This window comes from Colletes gigas, unplaced genomic scaffold (assembly GCF_013123115.1).
Source record: "Colletes gigas isolate AHSC1104 unplaced genomic scaffold, ASM1312311v1 Colletes_gigas_Sc00008, whole genome shotgun sequence".
NCBI lineage: Eukaryota > Metazoa > Arthropoda > Insecta > Hymenoptera > Colletidae > Colletes > Colletes gigas.
Genome location: NW_025106637.1, coordinates 5,737,642 through 5,754,908, shown reverse-complemented (window position 1 = coordinate 5,754,908; position 17,267 = coordinate 5,737,642). Strand labels below are relative to the sequence as shown.

The window sequence follows — 17,267 nt, the reverse complement described above, 5'->3', positions numbered from 1 at the left end:
CACGGTGGGCGGACGTTCGGCGTCGAACAGCTTCTCGGTTACTCATGCAACGTGCAACAAAATGCCGATCAGCCTCCGTACACTGTGTAAGTGCTAGATTTTCACGCGAATCGAATTTCCCGCCGCGAGGTCAACGCCGGCGGTCGCCTTTTGTTAATCAGATTACAGCGCGACGTTCCGCCTACGAGACAGGCAAAACCCGATCATCCGTTATCCGGGACCCGCGGGGGCAAACAAGACCATGTATTCCCATGTTTCTTGATCGTCGATAGGCGTTATTGTATCGTTACGTTTGCATATCGTTCTCGTTCACCCTCGCGGTGATCCTCGACGACGAGAGATCGTCAAAGATTTACACTCGCGTTTTCGCGATTATCCATCGAGACGGGATCGTTGAAATTAGTCTGTGGTCAGTTTTAATCGTTGTTGGTAGTGTTACACGTGACCGGGGGGGAACTTCGATGTCGTTGCAAGGTAAAATGAATTTGTGTTTTTCGGAGTGATCTTCGAAGTCGTTTTTGTTATTACGTGGATGGTAAGGTAATGGAAATCTTTGAAAATTTCATTTTCTTTAAAGATGCTAGATTTATTACTTGGATATAATGAGTTTGAAATGTTATTATATGTTACACTGGTAGAAAGAGTGTATCGTTTATATTATTATTCGTGTTACTATAGAGTGTGATGTCTAACGTGGGAAAGTGTAATACCGTCCTAAAGTAATAAATAAAATATTTATTGGGTCCCGTGCAATGATTTACGATGATCTATTGCAGAAGTTGTTCAGATTAATATTTGAATTATACTGTAATGAATATTGATATGCGATACCATCGATATCAATGCACGCGTGTATAGATATATTATGCAATATGCAGGGATTATATTGATTCGCTATAAGAAGTGATTAAATCTACAAAATGATAGTTCCTTCATTGTACTCAGTATTGGTTAACAATTGACTCAATAACGTGGATGGAATGTAGGAGTGATTTATCCCACTTCGTACAGTCAATACAAGCAGTCACATTTGTTTTCTAAATAGAGTTGCAAAATAATTACCCTATCTTTTAATTTTACAAATATCATTCAATTCTATTTTCATCATAATTAATATTCTTTTTGTTGGTTGAGAAATTTCTATAAAATTCAGTAAATTATCTTATTGAGCAGAAAACCCACCTAAAGTATGTATAATAACTAAGTTGAAATAATTAATTCCACGTTCCAAATCGTTTCGTTGCATCGATTAGAGGACTGTATCAATTATTTTGGCAAAATTTTGTGCCACTGGGCGTTCCCAATCGCGTTTCGCGTATACGTTCGATGGAAGTGAAATCTTCGTGATTCGTAAATGCACGGGTTGACGCGGGAACATGGAAATATATTCTCACGACTGTATCCTGAGCACAATGCAATCCTGTTACGACTGTACAAATGGGAGGGCAATTCAATTGATCGGAAGTAACGCAGAGAGATAAGTGGAATAGAATGTACAATATAATAGACACGAAGTCTTTGCACTTGAACGTTTTTAAACTCACTTTGAGGGGACTGTTTGAAATCGTAATTCATGTACAGGATACGTTACGCAATCGGGGTTGGTGGTACCTCCTGTTTTCTCGAGGATAAACAAAATTGAATTGCAAATTAAAATTATAAATCTAAACTAAAGATAGAAATCTTAGGAGAGTATGAAAACAATTTCAAGTTTGTAAATATATGAATTATCGAACAACAGTATTATTTCTCTTTTTGTATCATTTTAAATATACTGCTTAGTTCGTTTAATAAATGGTTCAATTCATAAATTTTAATTTCAGAAAATTATACAAATATATTATTAATACAAGCATTTTCCAAGCAATTAAAATAAAAATAAACATAAATAGGGAAAGATTGGAAACTACTGCTTTAAATATATCGTTTTTTCTCGATATTTCTTGTATAAAAATATTACAAGAAAGTGATCGAAAAATGAATACTTCCCGGGATATTTCGAGTTAATATATGTATAAACGCACGGTTCAATGATGCTTGTTACGCGATTATATAAACGCCGTATTATAAAACAAAGGAAGTACAGGTCTCACAACGTCCAAGTATTCATTTAAGTATTACATTTCATACGTAAACGTTTTCAACTTATGAAACTCGTATTCTTCATTTTGTTCTCCATGAAAGAAATAGAACTGACTTTTTAAATTTAAAAATTTGAATGTCTTATTTTCTTTTGAAAGAAAAACGTGTAATAGTTGCTTTATAATATTAAAATTTCGCCTGAAAACGATCTATATTTGATCGAAAACATTTATACACGAAATACATATAATTTTAATTTTAATTCCTTTCGTTTCGTAAAAAGGAGAGCAAACAGAATTACTACTAATTTTGCCTGATTAAGGAAAAATTAGAGGAATTCCTTGCGAAACGGAGACATGACGCAAATCATTCCCACGTGAAATTTCATACTAAAGGATTTTCGGGACCCCCAGACTACGAGACGCGTTCAAAGTAGTATTTGGACCGAAACTTAATTAAAATAATTGTTAGGGGACGGTGTTCCGCGGTTTCAGTCGTTTGAAAGTTGCCCAGGTCGGACGATTGCTTGAAATATTTCTCAAAATGTTAATCATAAGTTTGAGATGACGCGAGAGGAGCCACAGCTACCGGTGGCTTAATATTAATTTCTTTTTCTTCTTTTTTTTTCTTTTTTTGCGTAATTCACGACTTCGTTCACGGAATCTCCGTCCTCCGTTTCGACACCCAGGTGCCATTAAAACTAATTCATATTTCCAGACTTCGGGTTGCGTTAGCTGGAAACATTAAATTTCCGTCGTGACGCGTTCGCCACTGACGCATTCTGGAGTTAACGCAAGAGACGTATTTAGAGGAGAAAGAATTGTTCGATGTTGAAATTGGTAAACTAGAAATTTGCTGTCGGGTTAGAACGTGTTCCTGGTGTTGCACGACTTCGTTACCCGGTTACATTTACTCGTTAGCGACACTGAAAATAATCAGTTTAAGTTTGGCGGTGTTCGCGTAAGCGGAGACAACATTCTTACTATTCACCACCCTGTTAACAATAATTAAAAGTTGAAAGAATTAAATATCTTACGATAACACGGATGGAAATTTAATTGTTCGATAGAATATATTACTAAGAAGCAATAATAATAAAGAAAATTAGCAATCGTTCGAAATAATTCACGCATCGATCAACGGAATGTAAAATAATTTTCAATTGACGGAATATATTTAAATAGCTCGAGGCGGTAACGCTTTCTCACGTGTGACCTGATTAAAAACTATAGCACTCTTGATGTCATTGAGAATGCGAGATAACGGGATCACGTGCGTGGGAGGGGCGTTTATCGATCAGGGATCGGAGTTCTGCAAATTCCAGGGATCAATTCATCCGTTCGAATAATAGCGATCACGAGCATTGTTTCAGCAGAAGTTGGGTATCGTTGGTGGTATTAAAAAGATGCTCTGAGAAAGGTCACGAAGTTGTGTAGTTACGAAGGAGACCGAATACCTTTGCTCGTGAAAGACCAACTCGTTTTCTTTCCGCGTTAAAAGTCACTCCTTTAACGTTTTCTGTTTAATTAGATTTGTTTCTTGTTGCATCGCACGGTCGATCGCACGTTCCACTTGATTGGTCAATTAATTTATCGCCAGATAATAACCTTCTATATTTTCTTATGTTGAAAATAACAATCCTCTAAACATTTTATAAAAAGTGAAAGCAAAGATATAATATCTTCCGATGACAAAATTTCTTTGTTCGGTGCAACGATGCAAGTGCACTATGCACATTCGATAAGTCTTACAATGTGTTGCATCTCACAAATACATCGAACGTGTCAACTTTCTAATAATTAGTCAAACTCGTTGCAATATGGTTAAAACTGTTTCAACCTAAGTAAAGACACCCGAGGCACAAAAGCCATTACTGAATGAAATGTGTTCATGAATCGTACTGTTTACCAGGTATCAACCCGTAACCATGGCCATCAGTGTTACGTAATTTAGTGTGATGAATACAATTTCAGCACGAAGATTGAGCTATTAAATGCAACCATAGAATATGAAGTATCTCGTAAAGTATGACGACTTCACTGGCTGTACCTTACCACTTTTATATGCAGAATTATAAGAACAAATGCATAATTAAATTTGAGAAACAGTTGCGTTGTGCTTTTCGAAATGTAACTATCTGATTTGTTCAACATAAATAAATCCCTGAAATCATTTTGCAGAATTACATTTGTACCTTGATGTTTTGGTTAAAAACTTGAAAGTTTGTGCTTATGATGCAAATGTATAATTACTTTCGAATAAAGTGCAAATAAATATATATAATACATATACAACGTTTCTATTGAAAAGGAGGAAAGAAAAAACTAGTGAATATGTATTTCTAAACATAGTACGCGAGTAACGGAGCTTCACATAATAAAAAAACGAAATGAAGGGGTTGAGCAGACCTCGTACTTGACCGTGGTCTATAATCGTGTCTATAATTTATCAACAACACAAACAAGGACCCGAGAAACGAGTTAACGAATCGTAACATCCATTAACGCTTCACCTTGGATGGAATTCATCTCGAACCGTTTGATTTCACGTGCTGGAGTACCGTCAATCGTGTAAAACAGCCCGATGTGCGGAAAACAATGCTCTCACGATCCGGTTACAGGCATCCATCAAGTTCGAAAGCGGGTCGACTTTGCGTTTGCCTCGTGACTCGTCTGGAACTGGTCTAGAAACCATTTCGGATGGAGTATATCGCGAAACAACCGCTAACTATTGATTAATAACAGCCAGGAGACTCGGAATAGTCTTAAAAAGGTTCAACGGGTGCGAAGTATTTATTAACGCCATTTAATGACGCGCTTTCGTTTTTCGCGGGCTAGAAATTTTCGAGAGTTGTTCATTTTCACGACGCCTCTTTAGACCCTATCAGTTATTTTAAACGTATATTCGTACATGTATAAATTACAGATCCAGGAACCCAGTGTTCACAATTATTAATTATTCTTTAAACCTTAAGTGCTTTGTAGTACGGAGCAAAGTTGGACAAAATTCGAATAATAAATCACCAATAAAATCAACGTAATTTTCGAGCAATTAAACTTTTCTACAAATCTACAAATAATGTTTCGTTTTATAATTCGGATTATAGTTTTTATTAAACAAGTAACGTGTGAGAGTTCTTTTATTTTTCATTGGTTATTGGACAATTTTATCGGGATAAAAGTTTTGACGATCTCTGGTATGGTGCAACGTGTATCGTGGGTTCCCGTCGACGATTACGTTTTTAAATATTCGCTGGTGTAACACTTTCCAGCTGAGGCACTCCTTTTTGTGCAGGTCTCGTGACACTGGTCTTGTGCAATATTCACGGCAGTCTTGAACATGAAATTCCAAGGAGGAGCTTCCTGTCGCGAAGAGCCATCGACGGTACCAGAGGAAGGTAACGATTTCGAGAATCGTTTCGCGTGCATTTCTTTGAATGTAACGTCGGTTTCAGGAAATACTTCGATCCGGAAGAAGAAGGAGCCTTTGACAGTTATGGATCTGCCGGTGGCCAGTACGATCCTTACGAAGAGAGAACAGGTAAATCAAGACGATTTCGTTCGAGCCTTTTCCATAGAACTCGCGGAAAATCCTTTCGACCAGTCAAACGCACAGAATAACTTAATTACAAAGAATTTCAAACAAGACAGTCTTCTATACAAAAGTATTTATAGCTTAATGGATAGAAAATAATTAACGACGAAGCATGGAATTTCTCGTGTCGTAAAAAATCATTTATTTTCTAACTTTTGTACCGCAGACGATTACGATCTTCGTTTCGAACAATCGCGTCAACCGGTAGAAATGGTGTCATCGCGTTACTAATTATAGGACAAGGCAGAAGACATAATCGTTAGCATATTGCTTATTTGTGCATTTCCATTCTTCACTTTCACGCAGTCTCTTAGATTATTAAAGATAACAGTCATACTCTTATATAGTCGCGTCAACCGGCAAAAATGGTGTCAAGCATTAACTAGTGAAATAGTTGGGTTAAAAAGAACTTCGATTTCAATTATTTTCGTTTCAAAGACTCGTTTCTATTTTACACGCTATCGATTGCAAAGGACAAAGTAACAAAGGCAATTTCTAAAATTAATATAAAACGTAGCCTGAACAAGTGTAGTTTATTTTAAAATGCTTTATTTTTATACGTTGCATCGAACACTAGTTTTCCATTTTTTTTTTTTAGTAAAGAAAGACTCTGAACTCGTGTAAATAGCATTCATTATGATGCAAAATTACAATCTGAATGAAATGAACGAGTCTTTTTCATTGAAAAATTAATTCACGTCTAAATATGTATATCCACTAATGCAATGAACTGTTTGCTTCATTGTTGAATTCTTGCCTCTGGGGATTGGTCCTCCCACTACTAATAACATCCACAACTATTCTTTGAAGAAAGGAACGAACTCTCAAATACGTTTGGAAACGCAATGTCTATTCAATAGCGTAATTTCTACGTCATTTTCCCTCGTTTACTTCGCCCATTCTTCGTATAAAGTCGCTATTCAGATCGCTATCGCCGTTTCCTGCCAACGATTCTCGTATCCATAATGCCAATTTCATTTGCCATTATTGTTCGTCCTCGCGTCTTAATAATTATGACGATCGGTGGCATTATCCGAGGCAGAATGTCATCGCGTTTTTCGACCATTCTCGTCGAAAGGAAAGATCCTATCTCCGATGACGCTACGCGGTTTCGTTTTTATCGCGACGATTGATGAACGCCTGTTGGACGAAGACGAGATCGTTAAGACGAAGATGTATTATCAAGTACCGTGAAAGGCAACGGTCTACGACAAACGTACGAAATAAAAAAAATCTTGGCATAGGTCACGTGAAGCATCTTGCAAATTACGAGGCGCAGAACCGTTGAATCACGTGCTGCGCTTCGAGAACTGTAAACACGGGGCATACTGTTAAATGTCACAGGCACACGGGATTATCCTTACGAGTCCTTTTACAACCTTGGATTGTTCTGCATACGCGGCATTTAATCGATCGCCTACAATTAATAGTCGGTGATTTTTACTGAATTCTATTTAATAAATTTCTAATTTATGCGAACGTAAATAGCGACTATGGCCATTCGAAATTGAAGCAATCTTGATAAAAATCAATTAATAGAAAATAAATATGTCGATCCAGTGGACTCAAAACTCGTGACAATAGAGTTCATTAAATTAGGATGAAATATTACGATCTGAATGGTGAAATGAAATTATGTTCATGAATTAAAAAAAAATATGATTAGATATTCGAAAACACGTTTGAATGTTTGATATTTTGATTCAAATATCAAATAAAAATTAAAACTGTATTTCACGTTGAACGGATAGAAGCTTATCTCAATAATCGTTCAATGGAATAAATATTGAAAATAAATAAATATGTAGAAAATATAGAATTTATTTTTACATGACAATAAAGATCTCTTGCATGTGGTTTGGAACACACATAAGTTCACATTTGCCTATAAGGAGTGAATGTGTAATGATGGACTGAATTCAGGTTGCACAGCCTTGAATCGATATAATAACGCGGTGTATGTGATTTTAAAGTTCATTGAAATACTAACCATTATTCGTTGGTATTTATTTAATGTCATAAGATACAAACGATATGTAGGTATTTAAAATTTTTTTAAATCCAGCCTCAACAATCTTGTATTAACACTTGATATAAATATAATTGAACGTATGCAACATTTTACGTTGCTTGTTTTTAATTTACTTAACTGTGGATAAAGAAAAAAATATTTTTCTAGACTTAGACTTTCTGGGAAAACTTTGTTTCTTCTTATTGACAATTCGTAATGTATTTTCTACGTTCCAATTAGTTAATCGTTTAATTTTCCAGGGTATATACTTTCGATTTCTTGGTTTTAATTTATCGTACGTCAAAATCGAGATTTTTTTCGTTTTCAGACGTGTCGAACTAATTATACGATGTTAATCAAGACGTAGATTAACGATTCCGTTACCTTTTTAAGTAAATCGATCAAATGCACTCGCTGATTGTAAATTACATAATAACACTGCTTATATCCTGCTATATTTAGCCAACGTTCAATGCTGAAAGCTTCCGTATTTGTAACTACGTTATAGTGTGTCTTAAGTAATCAAAGCTTACTTTAAAATTACTCAGAACTGTTAGCTTGCTGAACGTTTCAATAAAATTTACACGATACATTGTCAAGTGCTTTAAAAAAAAAACAAAAAATCATTTGGAAACAACCAATATAAAAGTTACCAAAACAGTATTTTAGTATTTAGAAATTAATAGACAATATTTAAAAGATGGACATGCAGAATCCAACGTACAACGAAGTATTTTTATGTAATATTTTACCCTTTTTACAAACATGGCTCAAAAACCATGAAAGCTCGTCGAAACGACGAAGAAAAATAAATTTCTAAATGACTTGTTCGTTATTATAGAAGCTGATTTTCAATCATTAATCTGAAAAAAGTGAACGTTAAACGATTGAGTGGTGTTTAGTCAGGACCATAATTGTTACGAGTTGGTCTGTCGGAGGTCTGTACACCTGTTCGTTTAAACGTTACAAACAGCCCAATAAAGCCACTGTGCTCGTAGAATCTTGGTTAATAAATCTTTCGAATCGGCTACTGTTTCGGACGTATCTGAACAGCGATCAACATTAATGTGGAAATAAACATTTCGCTGTTTCAGACTTGTCGGACATAAGGAGGAACGTGCCAGGAGAGCCAGGCGTCGATTATCCTGCGTATACGACGCTGCCTCAGACAGGATTCACGTGCGAAGGACGTTCACGAGGTGAATGAAATTCAAATGAATCACTGTCCCCGTACCTTTATCCTCGATTTCACCCATGGGTATCTAGTTTGGTAGAAAATTCCGTCGACTCGCATCTCGTGTACGCCTATGGAAATGTCGATGCCACGACTTTGGGATTAGGTAACGTCGTCAGGCGGTTTTCAAACGTACCAGACGCGATTCGAGCCATCTAAAGCAACGTTACCGCCTTATATTTATTTTATATAACTGTATTTATTTTATTTAACGACTTCATTATTCGTAACCAGACGGAAAAGTGAACGCAAAATGCTAGGCGGCAGGATGAAGTTCAAAGAAATTCCTATCTTTATTTTCATACAAGATAATATTTTTTGAAATATTTTTCGTACATTGTAAACGTGGTATATAAAATATTGGTTCAGGAATCAATAGCTTTCCATGAAAACTGAAAATGTTTAAGTAGGATGAAAACTGCGTCAATACACTTTTTGCTAACGACTTGTGAGATTGTTTGTTCCAGTTGTATAAATTTCTGGGCTCTCTCGGTGTCGACGAAATCCTTCAAGATATTTTCACACGCGCTCTGATTGGAAAGCTTTTTTTCTCTCGAAACACTTTCCAGTTATACGAGAATTGACTTCTAGCAATGTCTCCCAGAATGTCGTTATCAATGGAGCCAGTGTGACCTCGATCTTCTTTCTCCTTCGAAAGTTTCGTTTGCGTTACGAAAGAATATCAACGTTGAATAGTTCGTTCTGCGACAGAATCCTGGCCAAATGCATTTATGAATATTATAAACTCATCAGAGATAATCGTTTGGAAATCACTTAATTTTATAGATATTTTTAAATTCGAGATAAATGAAAACTCGTACTGTAAATTTTGAGTTCACATTTGTATTCTAAACAGGATAGTAGTATTTCCTTTTTGACAATTCAGGAAACTACCATCTATGAATCACTTAATCATTGGAAAAGATCATTGCGGAGTTTCACAAATTTCTTTCTTTAATAAATATTCTTACGAAATCGTATCTCAAAGATAAATTGTTACTTTCGACTACGGTTTTCTCCAGGCGTGAAAAAGCAAAGCATTCATCGTAACGAGGAAAAGAACACATGAAAGCATGATTTGTAGGATCAACGACAGCAACGTGAAAGGGCGAGGTTCAGCGAATTGCTGTTTTGCAACTTAATCCTAACTATACGTTATATTAGAATCGATACCTCGGTTTGACAAGCTTGCAAAATGGTTTTTTAGCCATAACGTGTTTAAGAAACCTGTTTCCATCGACCAAGTGTAAATGTTTCGTACGTAGAAACGTGGCTTTAGGTGGCTCGGCTAGGTGCATCGGGTTGAATCTGGACGCGCCCTAAGGCGTGTTAGATGAAAGCGTTCGTGCTCCGGAGGGAATCGATGCGAGAACGATGAAAATGCTGCGCATGCATATTAATCTGGCGATCGTTTGTCGGTCACATTACGATAAATACCTTTCCACGGTCGTAGAATTGCTCTGTGTAGTTATTATCCAAGCTTTTCTATGTCGAAGCCCACCGTTCTAATTGGGGGACACAGCTATTCGGTTAATAAGAACACTTACTTTCCTCAAATCGAATCATATTGGAAATAACAAAAATAAAAATCTATATGAACGAACGATTTTCCTAAAAGTTTCGAAATTCCAAATCTTCTTGGTTACCTGTAAAAATAAAATAAAATAGACTTAATACAGCATAGAACTAAGATTCTGCAGAGAAAATTGAAGCGTTCGTTTCAGATCTATTCATTTCATTCATCTAAGATTCGATCCAGCTTTCCCTCGTCGAAGCAGAGCTAAAAAGATGAATGTTTGGAACCTCTTGCGTGCCGCACATTCATGATTAATTGCGTCTCGTTTCAACAAACTGGTTCTCAGTTGCAACTTCTATTCAAATCTAGAAAGAAATCTCTGATATTCACCAAGATTCGTTATCCTTTCGAGTACGTTTCGATATTAACAATTTCAGGAAAATGGGTTCTCCCTTGAATTTTCATCGATCCCCCGTTGCAATAGCAACCACGAGGCCAGGAGTCTCGGAATCGAGAAATTTCACGTAGGAACATGTTTGGGGAATCGCGAATAAAATCAACCCGGATCCATCAGCTCCAAATCGATCGTTATTTGGTCCCGTACAATTTTTCGCCTTTGGTATCGATGTCAAGGATGATTCTCACGCACACAGACGGCGTGTAGCAGCACGTGTGGCCCGTGACGTCTACCTGCAGCATTTTCTTCGGTTTCGCAATAGGTCACCGTTCCCAGCCACTGATGCTCACCGTGATACCGCGAAACTCTTTGTAAAAATCACCGCGAAAACGTTCACGTGCTGCCAAAATCGCGTTTGGCTCTGTGCAACGTCGATGTCCACATCGAGTACGTTCGTACCTGTCTGCAACCGTGTCTTCTTTGTTGCGAAAACAACGAGTTCCTTGAATATTATACGCTCCTTTTTGCCCAACGGTAGCAATTCGAGTCGAGTTAATTACACCCATCACAGGGTAGATTATGTCAATGATGTTACTTAATTGCATCGCAATAGTTAAGTTATACGGATTTCAGGCGAGCCACGGGACTGTATACCGGCTAAAGAAAGTTCAGCCTCCGCTCGTTTATTATGATTTCTGTATTGAGCAACACTCTGATAATGTTGTACAGTTGTAGGATGATGTTGCTTGGGAAGTAGTTGAATGTCGGCGAAAGTAGCCTAACAATGCGATAAAGGCGCTTGGCCTTTATCCGCTTAGGATTATTCGAACGTTTCTGATGCCAGGCTGACGCCATTCGGGACACCGGACCCTGTTATTTATTTGCAATTACAAATTGTTTGGGCGAAGAACGTTCGACTTTCGTCCATGCAGACGCATGGAGAAGTTTAACCTGGCATTTAAGCGTCTGTGGTCGATCTAAGCGAAAGAAACATATGGCTTTCCTTGCAGAGAAAATTTATATTTCTTTACGTGGCTCATTACAATCTGAAACTGCTTGGTCTTTTAACGAAATAAACGCGATTGACGTTTTATACGTTTCATATTTCATGCATTACACTCGTGAGTAATAGAAATTATGTAACGTAATACTAATAGTAGTTTATTCCCAACTACATGCTTGATTTATATACGTACGTATACATATAATCGTTTCAGCATTTGATTACGCACACAAAAACAATAAAAAATTTGTAAAGATATTTCCTGTTTCGCCTCGTTATCGTGTTACGAGTCTTATGTTGGAATTCTGTCGGAAACTGAAAGTAGCTTTGCTATTCAAAAACAGAATTCAATATTCGATGTTGGACGTAATAAATTTTTTTCTCGAAAGCGCGTAGAAATTCGGGGGTATGTCTATTCACCAAAAATTATTGTAATTGACCCCCGCAACTGAAAATAATTTTTCCAGATCGATTTGAACAAATTTTTTATCGCCGAAAAACTGCACCTACTCGAATTTTTTTCTCGAAAGTGTGTAGGATTTTGGGGGTATGTCTATTGACAAAAAATGATTGTAATTGACCCTCATAACTGAAAATATTTTTTTTAGAACGATTTGAAATTTTTTTCTTCGCCGAAAAATTTCACTGTTTATACAAACTTTTTTTATTCTCTAAATTACATATCTCTACATTACACACGCACTTTGACTTTAAAAACAAATATCAAGCTTAATCTTTTATCATTGATGGTGCTATTCTCATCTAATTAAAATACCGATAAGCGTACTTGACCTATTATCGTTTGATCTAGCGTACAGGTTTGATTTCTCGTCGATCAGACGCCCGTAACGTCGACTCGTTCGTGAAGAAAGCGGTTTAATTAAAATTTCCAAGTGCCTTGTATCAACCGTGTCGCGAAACATTCCCGATGAACATCGAAGACTCCTTTACATTACACGATCGAGCTCGCGGAAGAAAGAGCGGTATTAGATAATCGGAAAAGAGAAAGATATCGCACGAATATAGGATCAGCGTCGTGTATGGTCATTACACAAGACGTATCAAACGTAAACATTGGTCGAGTCGCGATTATTTCAAGTTGCAAAAAAACACGGATCGTTACGAACGTTATTTCAGTCTCAGGAATCCGTCGATGCTGCAACTCGATTGTTACAAGGACGTTTTGATTCGAGGAAACGAGTAACGAGCATGTTTAATGGAACTCGTACACGATCGCCGTGGAATTTTATTACCTATAACTGTGAAATGCGTGACCAGTTCGTCGTTAGGAAAACGCGTTATTTATTGTTATAACTTTCCCCGACAGGTTACTACGCGGACGAGGTGGCGGGATGCCAAGTGTTCCACGTCTGCCACGACGTGCTGGTTTCCTCGTTCCTCTGCCCCATAGGGTCTATCTTCAGCCAGAAGTTGCTCACCTGCGACTGGTGGACGAAGGTGGACTGTTCGTCCAGCGAGAAGTACATCGACGTGAATCGAAACAGCTATCAGCAGGACGACGACGAGATGATTCGCAACGCCTACGCCATGATCAGTCTCCAGTCGGGAACAGACGTGACCAAGGATGGTCTGGTGGATCCGGACAGAACAGGAAGCGTGGTGGACTATCAGCGGGGAACAGGAACAGGAAGGGTTCCCGATTACTCGTCGGTGGACTCGACTGGAAACGACTTGAGAAGCAACTTCGAGGATTACCCGAGACCAGTCCACGATTTTCTGCCGCCTTATCAGTTCAAGGAGAGGAAACAGGAGACCAGTCGAAACTACCAGGAGAGATTCTATCCCCAGGAGAAGTCACGATCACCTTACCAGGATTCACCGATCATACGCGTGCAGACGCTGAACGATCCTGGCCACGGGACTCACCAACAGAGGACCAGAGACTTCCAAGACAGCTATCGAAGACCCAACGAGTTCAACGATCAGTTTCAGCCCTCCTACGCGCCCACTGTGCCCACTGTTACCACCACCACGAGAAGGTTCTACTCGCCTACGGTGCCCACCACCTACAGACCGTCGACTTTGGCCTACAATAAGCTGGACCAAGTCATAGACAGCTCGGACTACTTCTTCTCCCACAGCGGGACCAAGAGTTACGTCACTCCGCCGACCAGGATATTCCCTAACGACCAGCAAGCTTCGAAGAAGACCAATCCTGCGAGGAAAGCGAACAGGGAGGATTACGATCGACCACAGAGCTACCAGGATGATTACACGGATCTAACCAGCGAAGAGGAGAGGAGAGATAGCCCGCGAGAGAGATTCCAAGTGAGAGTCGCTGAGGATCTTCGATTCAATAGATCGAATTTGCAGAACGATAACAGCCCATCGTTCGAGGAAGCTTACCAAGGGTTCCAGGGCGATGAAAATGTGGACGATATCGAAACGAGAGGCAGCATAGGCTTGGGGCACGCGCTGCGTCAACCGTTCAGGGGGATTTCCGTTCAGGAGCAGAATCCTGTGGAGGACAAAGCCAAAGGAGCTGCGTTCAACGCATCGTTCGATGCTCACGATAGAAAAGATTATCAGTATATCACAGGAAGACCGGTATCAAACGTGGAAACGACGACCCAACAATACCAAAGAGACGATCAAAGACGTTCGGAGACCTTTGTGCCGACCACGACTCCTTCCTACATCGAGAGCACCATAAGAGTGAGCACCATAGACTCGAGTTCGAATTTCGACCAAACAAAGACTCACCCCTCGCTGATAAACGCATCGAGTAATTTGAAAAATCATTCAGAGTCGTTCGAACTTCCGAGAATTTTGAAAACTTCGGAAACAACTCGCAGCAAGTTCCAGATTAAAGTGCCAGAATTGTCCGAAGTGTCTAGTCTATCGATTCGTTACTCGTCTCACGCTGGAACGAGGACCACAGAGTTACCAGGGTTCCAGAAGGACTATACTGATCAGTCAACTGCCTACGACGAGAACATAGGAGTTACCAGTAACTATGATAACTCTGGCTCTCGTTATTACTCCACCATAAAAGCTGATAGTTTGCAACCGGAGGTTCCAAGAGTTTCTTCGACAATAGCGTCCGAGTCCTCTGGATTAGGACTGTCGTTTGCATCCAAAAATAAAACTAAAGAGATTATCGATGATTTTACTGTCAGAGACTCTGTCGAAGCTCCCAGCTCGAAAGTACCTTGCTTCGATCAAACTGGAGAACCCTGCAACACGACCAAACTTGAGAAAACGATGAAAGTGACGACAGTGTCTTCGAGTTCTTCCTATTCCGTAGGCAATTTTGACGAAATTCCGACACAAAGGCTGCACAAGCAGACTCCAGTGTCGCTTTTGGAATCGGTTTCGAAGCCCGTTGCGCAAAGAAGCGTGGAGAAATCAACAGGGAAATTGGAAACAGTGGATAAAGGGGATCTCGTTGAAAGTTCGACAGCAAATGCTTTGTTGAGGTCGATCCAGCCGAAAACTGTTAAGGAAATCGAGGAAGCCATCGACAGGAACAATTCCTCCTATCAAGTAACGTTAACGTTGAACAAAGACGAGGAATTGGTGCCCATCGAGGAGGACTTGATCGATAAATTGATCTCCCAACAAGACAAAACAGCACACGAGCTGAAAATAATTAAATCCGTCGAGCCAGAGATTCCAACTACTACTTCAAACGCTTTGGACGTCAAAGATCGGTTAAACATCGAAAATAATTTCACGGACGACTCGAAAAAGCAGAATTTCAACAGCGTGAGTCTCCTTCAATTGATGTCCGAGTTGCTGAGACTGGATCGTGCTCCTCGACCCTTTTCCTTGGATGCTCAGAGACCAGAACTGAAAACGATCGCCAAAGAAGTAAAGTCCACCACGCAGCTTCGAGACTTAAGCAGATCTCAAGAGACCTCGACAGAGTCTGGGAACAAGAGTTCGGTGATCCCACTGCCTCTGTTGAAGAAACAGATCCTAGGTCAGTTGATGCAGAACTTTGGAGAACCTATTTACAGGGCAGATCGACAGCTCGTGTTCGATCTGCCCAAAGAGGAAAGGTCCCTCGATTTTCAAACTGGCCTCCCTCTTAAGAGTTCTAATAGAAACGACGAGTCGAGCAGCGGCTTCGAAGTCGAGACTTCGTCGACTGCTAAAACGTTTCCTACAACGAGCAACGAAGTGACCACGACGACGACACCTGTGCCAAGAACTGTTACGACGGATTCTACGAAGACTGTTGTGAAAACTGAGTTGGTTCCGTCGATCGGGTTCTCGTTAAACACGGACGAGGGACGCGAGGAATACGTGGAGGCTGTTCTGGGAGGTCTGATCGAACCGGAACCCGCGGAAAGCGAGAAGAAGGAGACGATCGTTTCAGGAAAAGTCGAGGAACAAACAAAGAACGAAACCTCAGTGACAGTTTAGAGTACTGCTGGTTTACACGAGGATCGACCAGATGGGCCTTAGTTTTAGAATGAAATCTGTGATGTCGTGCTGTTTTATGTTTTAGACTTCTGGGACCGTCCATTCTTTCCTTTTGTGTTAATCGTATTCGCGTAGTTTATTCAGTTTAATCCACGATCGTGTAATGTTTGTATATTTTACGCTTATCGAAAATTATGGGAATTAGTTATTTTTTTAAGGAATTTCTCCACGTTTTGAAATTGTAATAAATTGATAACATTCAGAGATTGAAAGAGATTCTTCTATTTAAACGTACATAAAAGTTATGATATTTTCCGTCCTACGTTAACAATTTACTAATAATCTATTACCAGAAAGTAATCATTGTGTTATGCATTTGGAAACCACGCAGGAAATTTCCAATTGTAATTGAGAATATTAACATATAGTATAATAGAACGCATATAAAGTTTACATAACTTTACGATAGTGTTAGAATAGAGTTACGCTATATGTGACTGTATACGCGTAGAATAATAAATAAACAGATATCGTCGATAGAATAGGTAATTGATCTTTAAAGGCAAATTAATCAGATATCATTAGCGTTCGATTAATTTTATTCCTACCAATGACAAGGAACAGGGTCTCAATATTAAAACCGAAAGCAATGGATTCGTAGATGTGTGTGTATACTTAAATGTATGTACGAGTGTGCAAGAGGGAATGGCAACTAGGTAGTTATGAAAATGTACCTTATGTAATCCAATACATTACGATATTAAATATACTTATTCGTTGTAAAAAAAAAGTTCGACAACTTTCGTGAATGAAAGACCTTTTTTCTTTTCTCGATCGTTTCGAACTGTAACTATGATTATTATTCTATTATAACATTGTATAAAACTTTAAAATTTAGAGTAGGTGTTTCCTAAACTCTTTTCCATTCCTGTCCCTTCTATGCAGTCTTGTTTATTTGCCATGACAACATCGACACATCGGTCTTGACAATCTGCAGACACGTTTAATCGATTCAAAGCATAAGAGTACGAGGTTAAC

The 17,267-nt window shown here is 38.8% G+C and overlaps 1 protein-coding gene across 1 annotated transcript; it reads left to right on the top strand.

The window, feature by feature from the left end:
* The first annotated feature begins 15 nt into the window (after positions 1 to 15).
* Positions 16 to 16,982, top strand: LOC122396708. The gene is made up of 5 exons (XM_043395327.1): positions 16 to 86; positions 5,377 to 5,479; positions 5,537 to 5,622; positions 8,782 to 8,886; positions 13,165 to 16,982. Exons 1-5 carry the CDS (start codon positions 62 to 64, stop codon positions 16,227 to 16,229), a joined length of 3,384 nt encoding a protein of 1,127 aa, XP_043251262.1. The 5' UTR covers positions 16 to 61; the 3' UTR covers positions 16,230 to 16,982.
* The last annotated feature ends 285 nt before the right edge of the window (positions 16,983 to 17,267 follow it).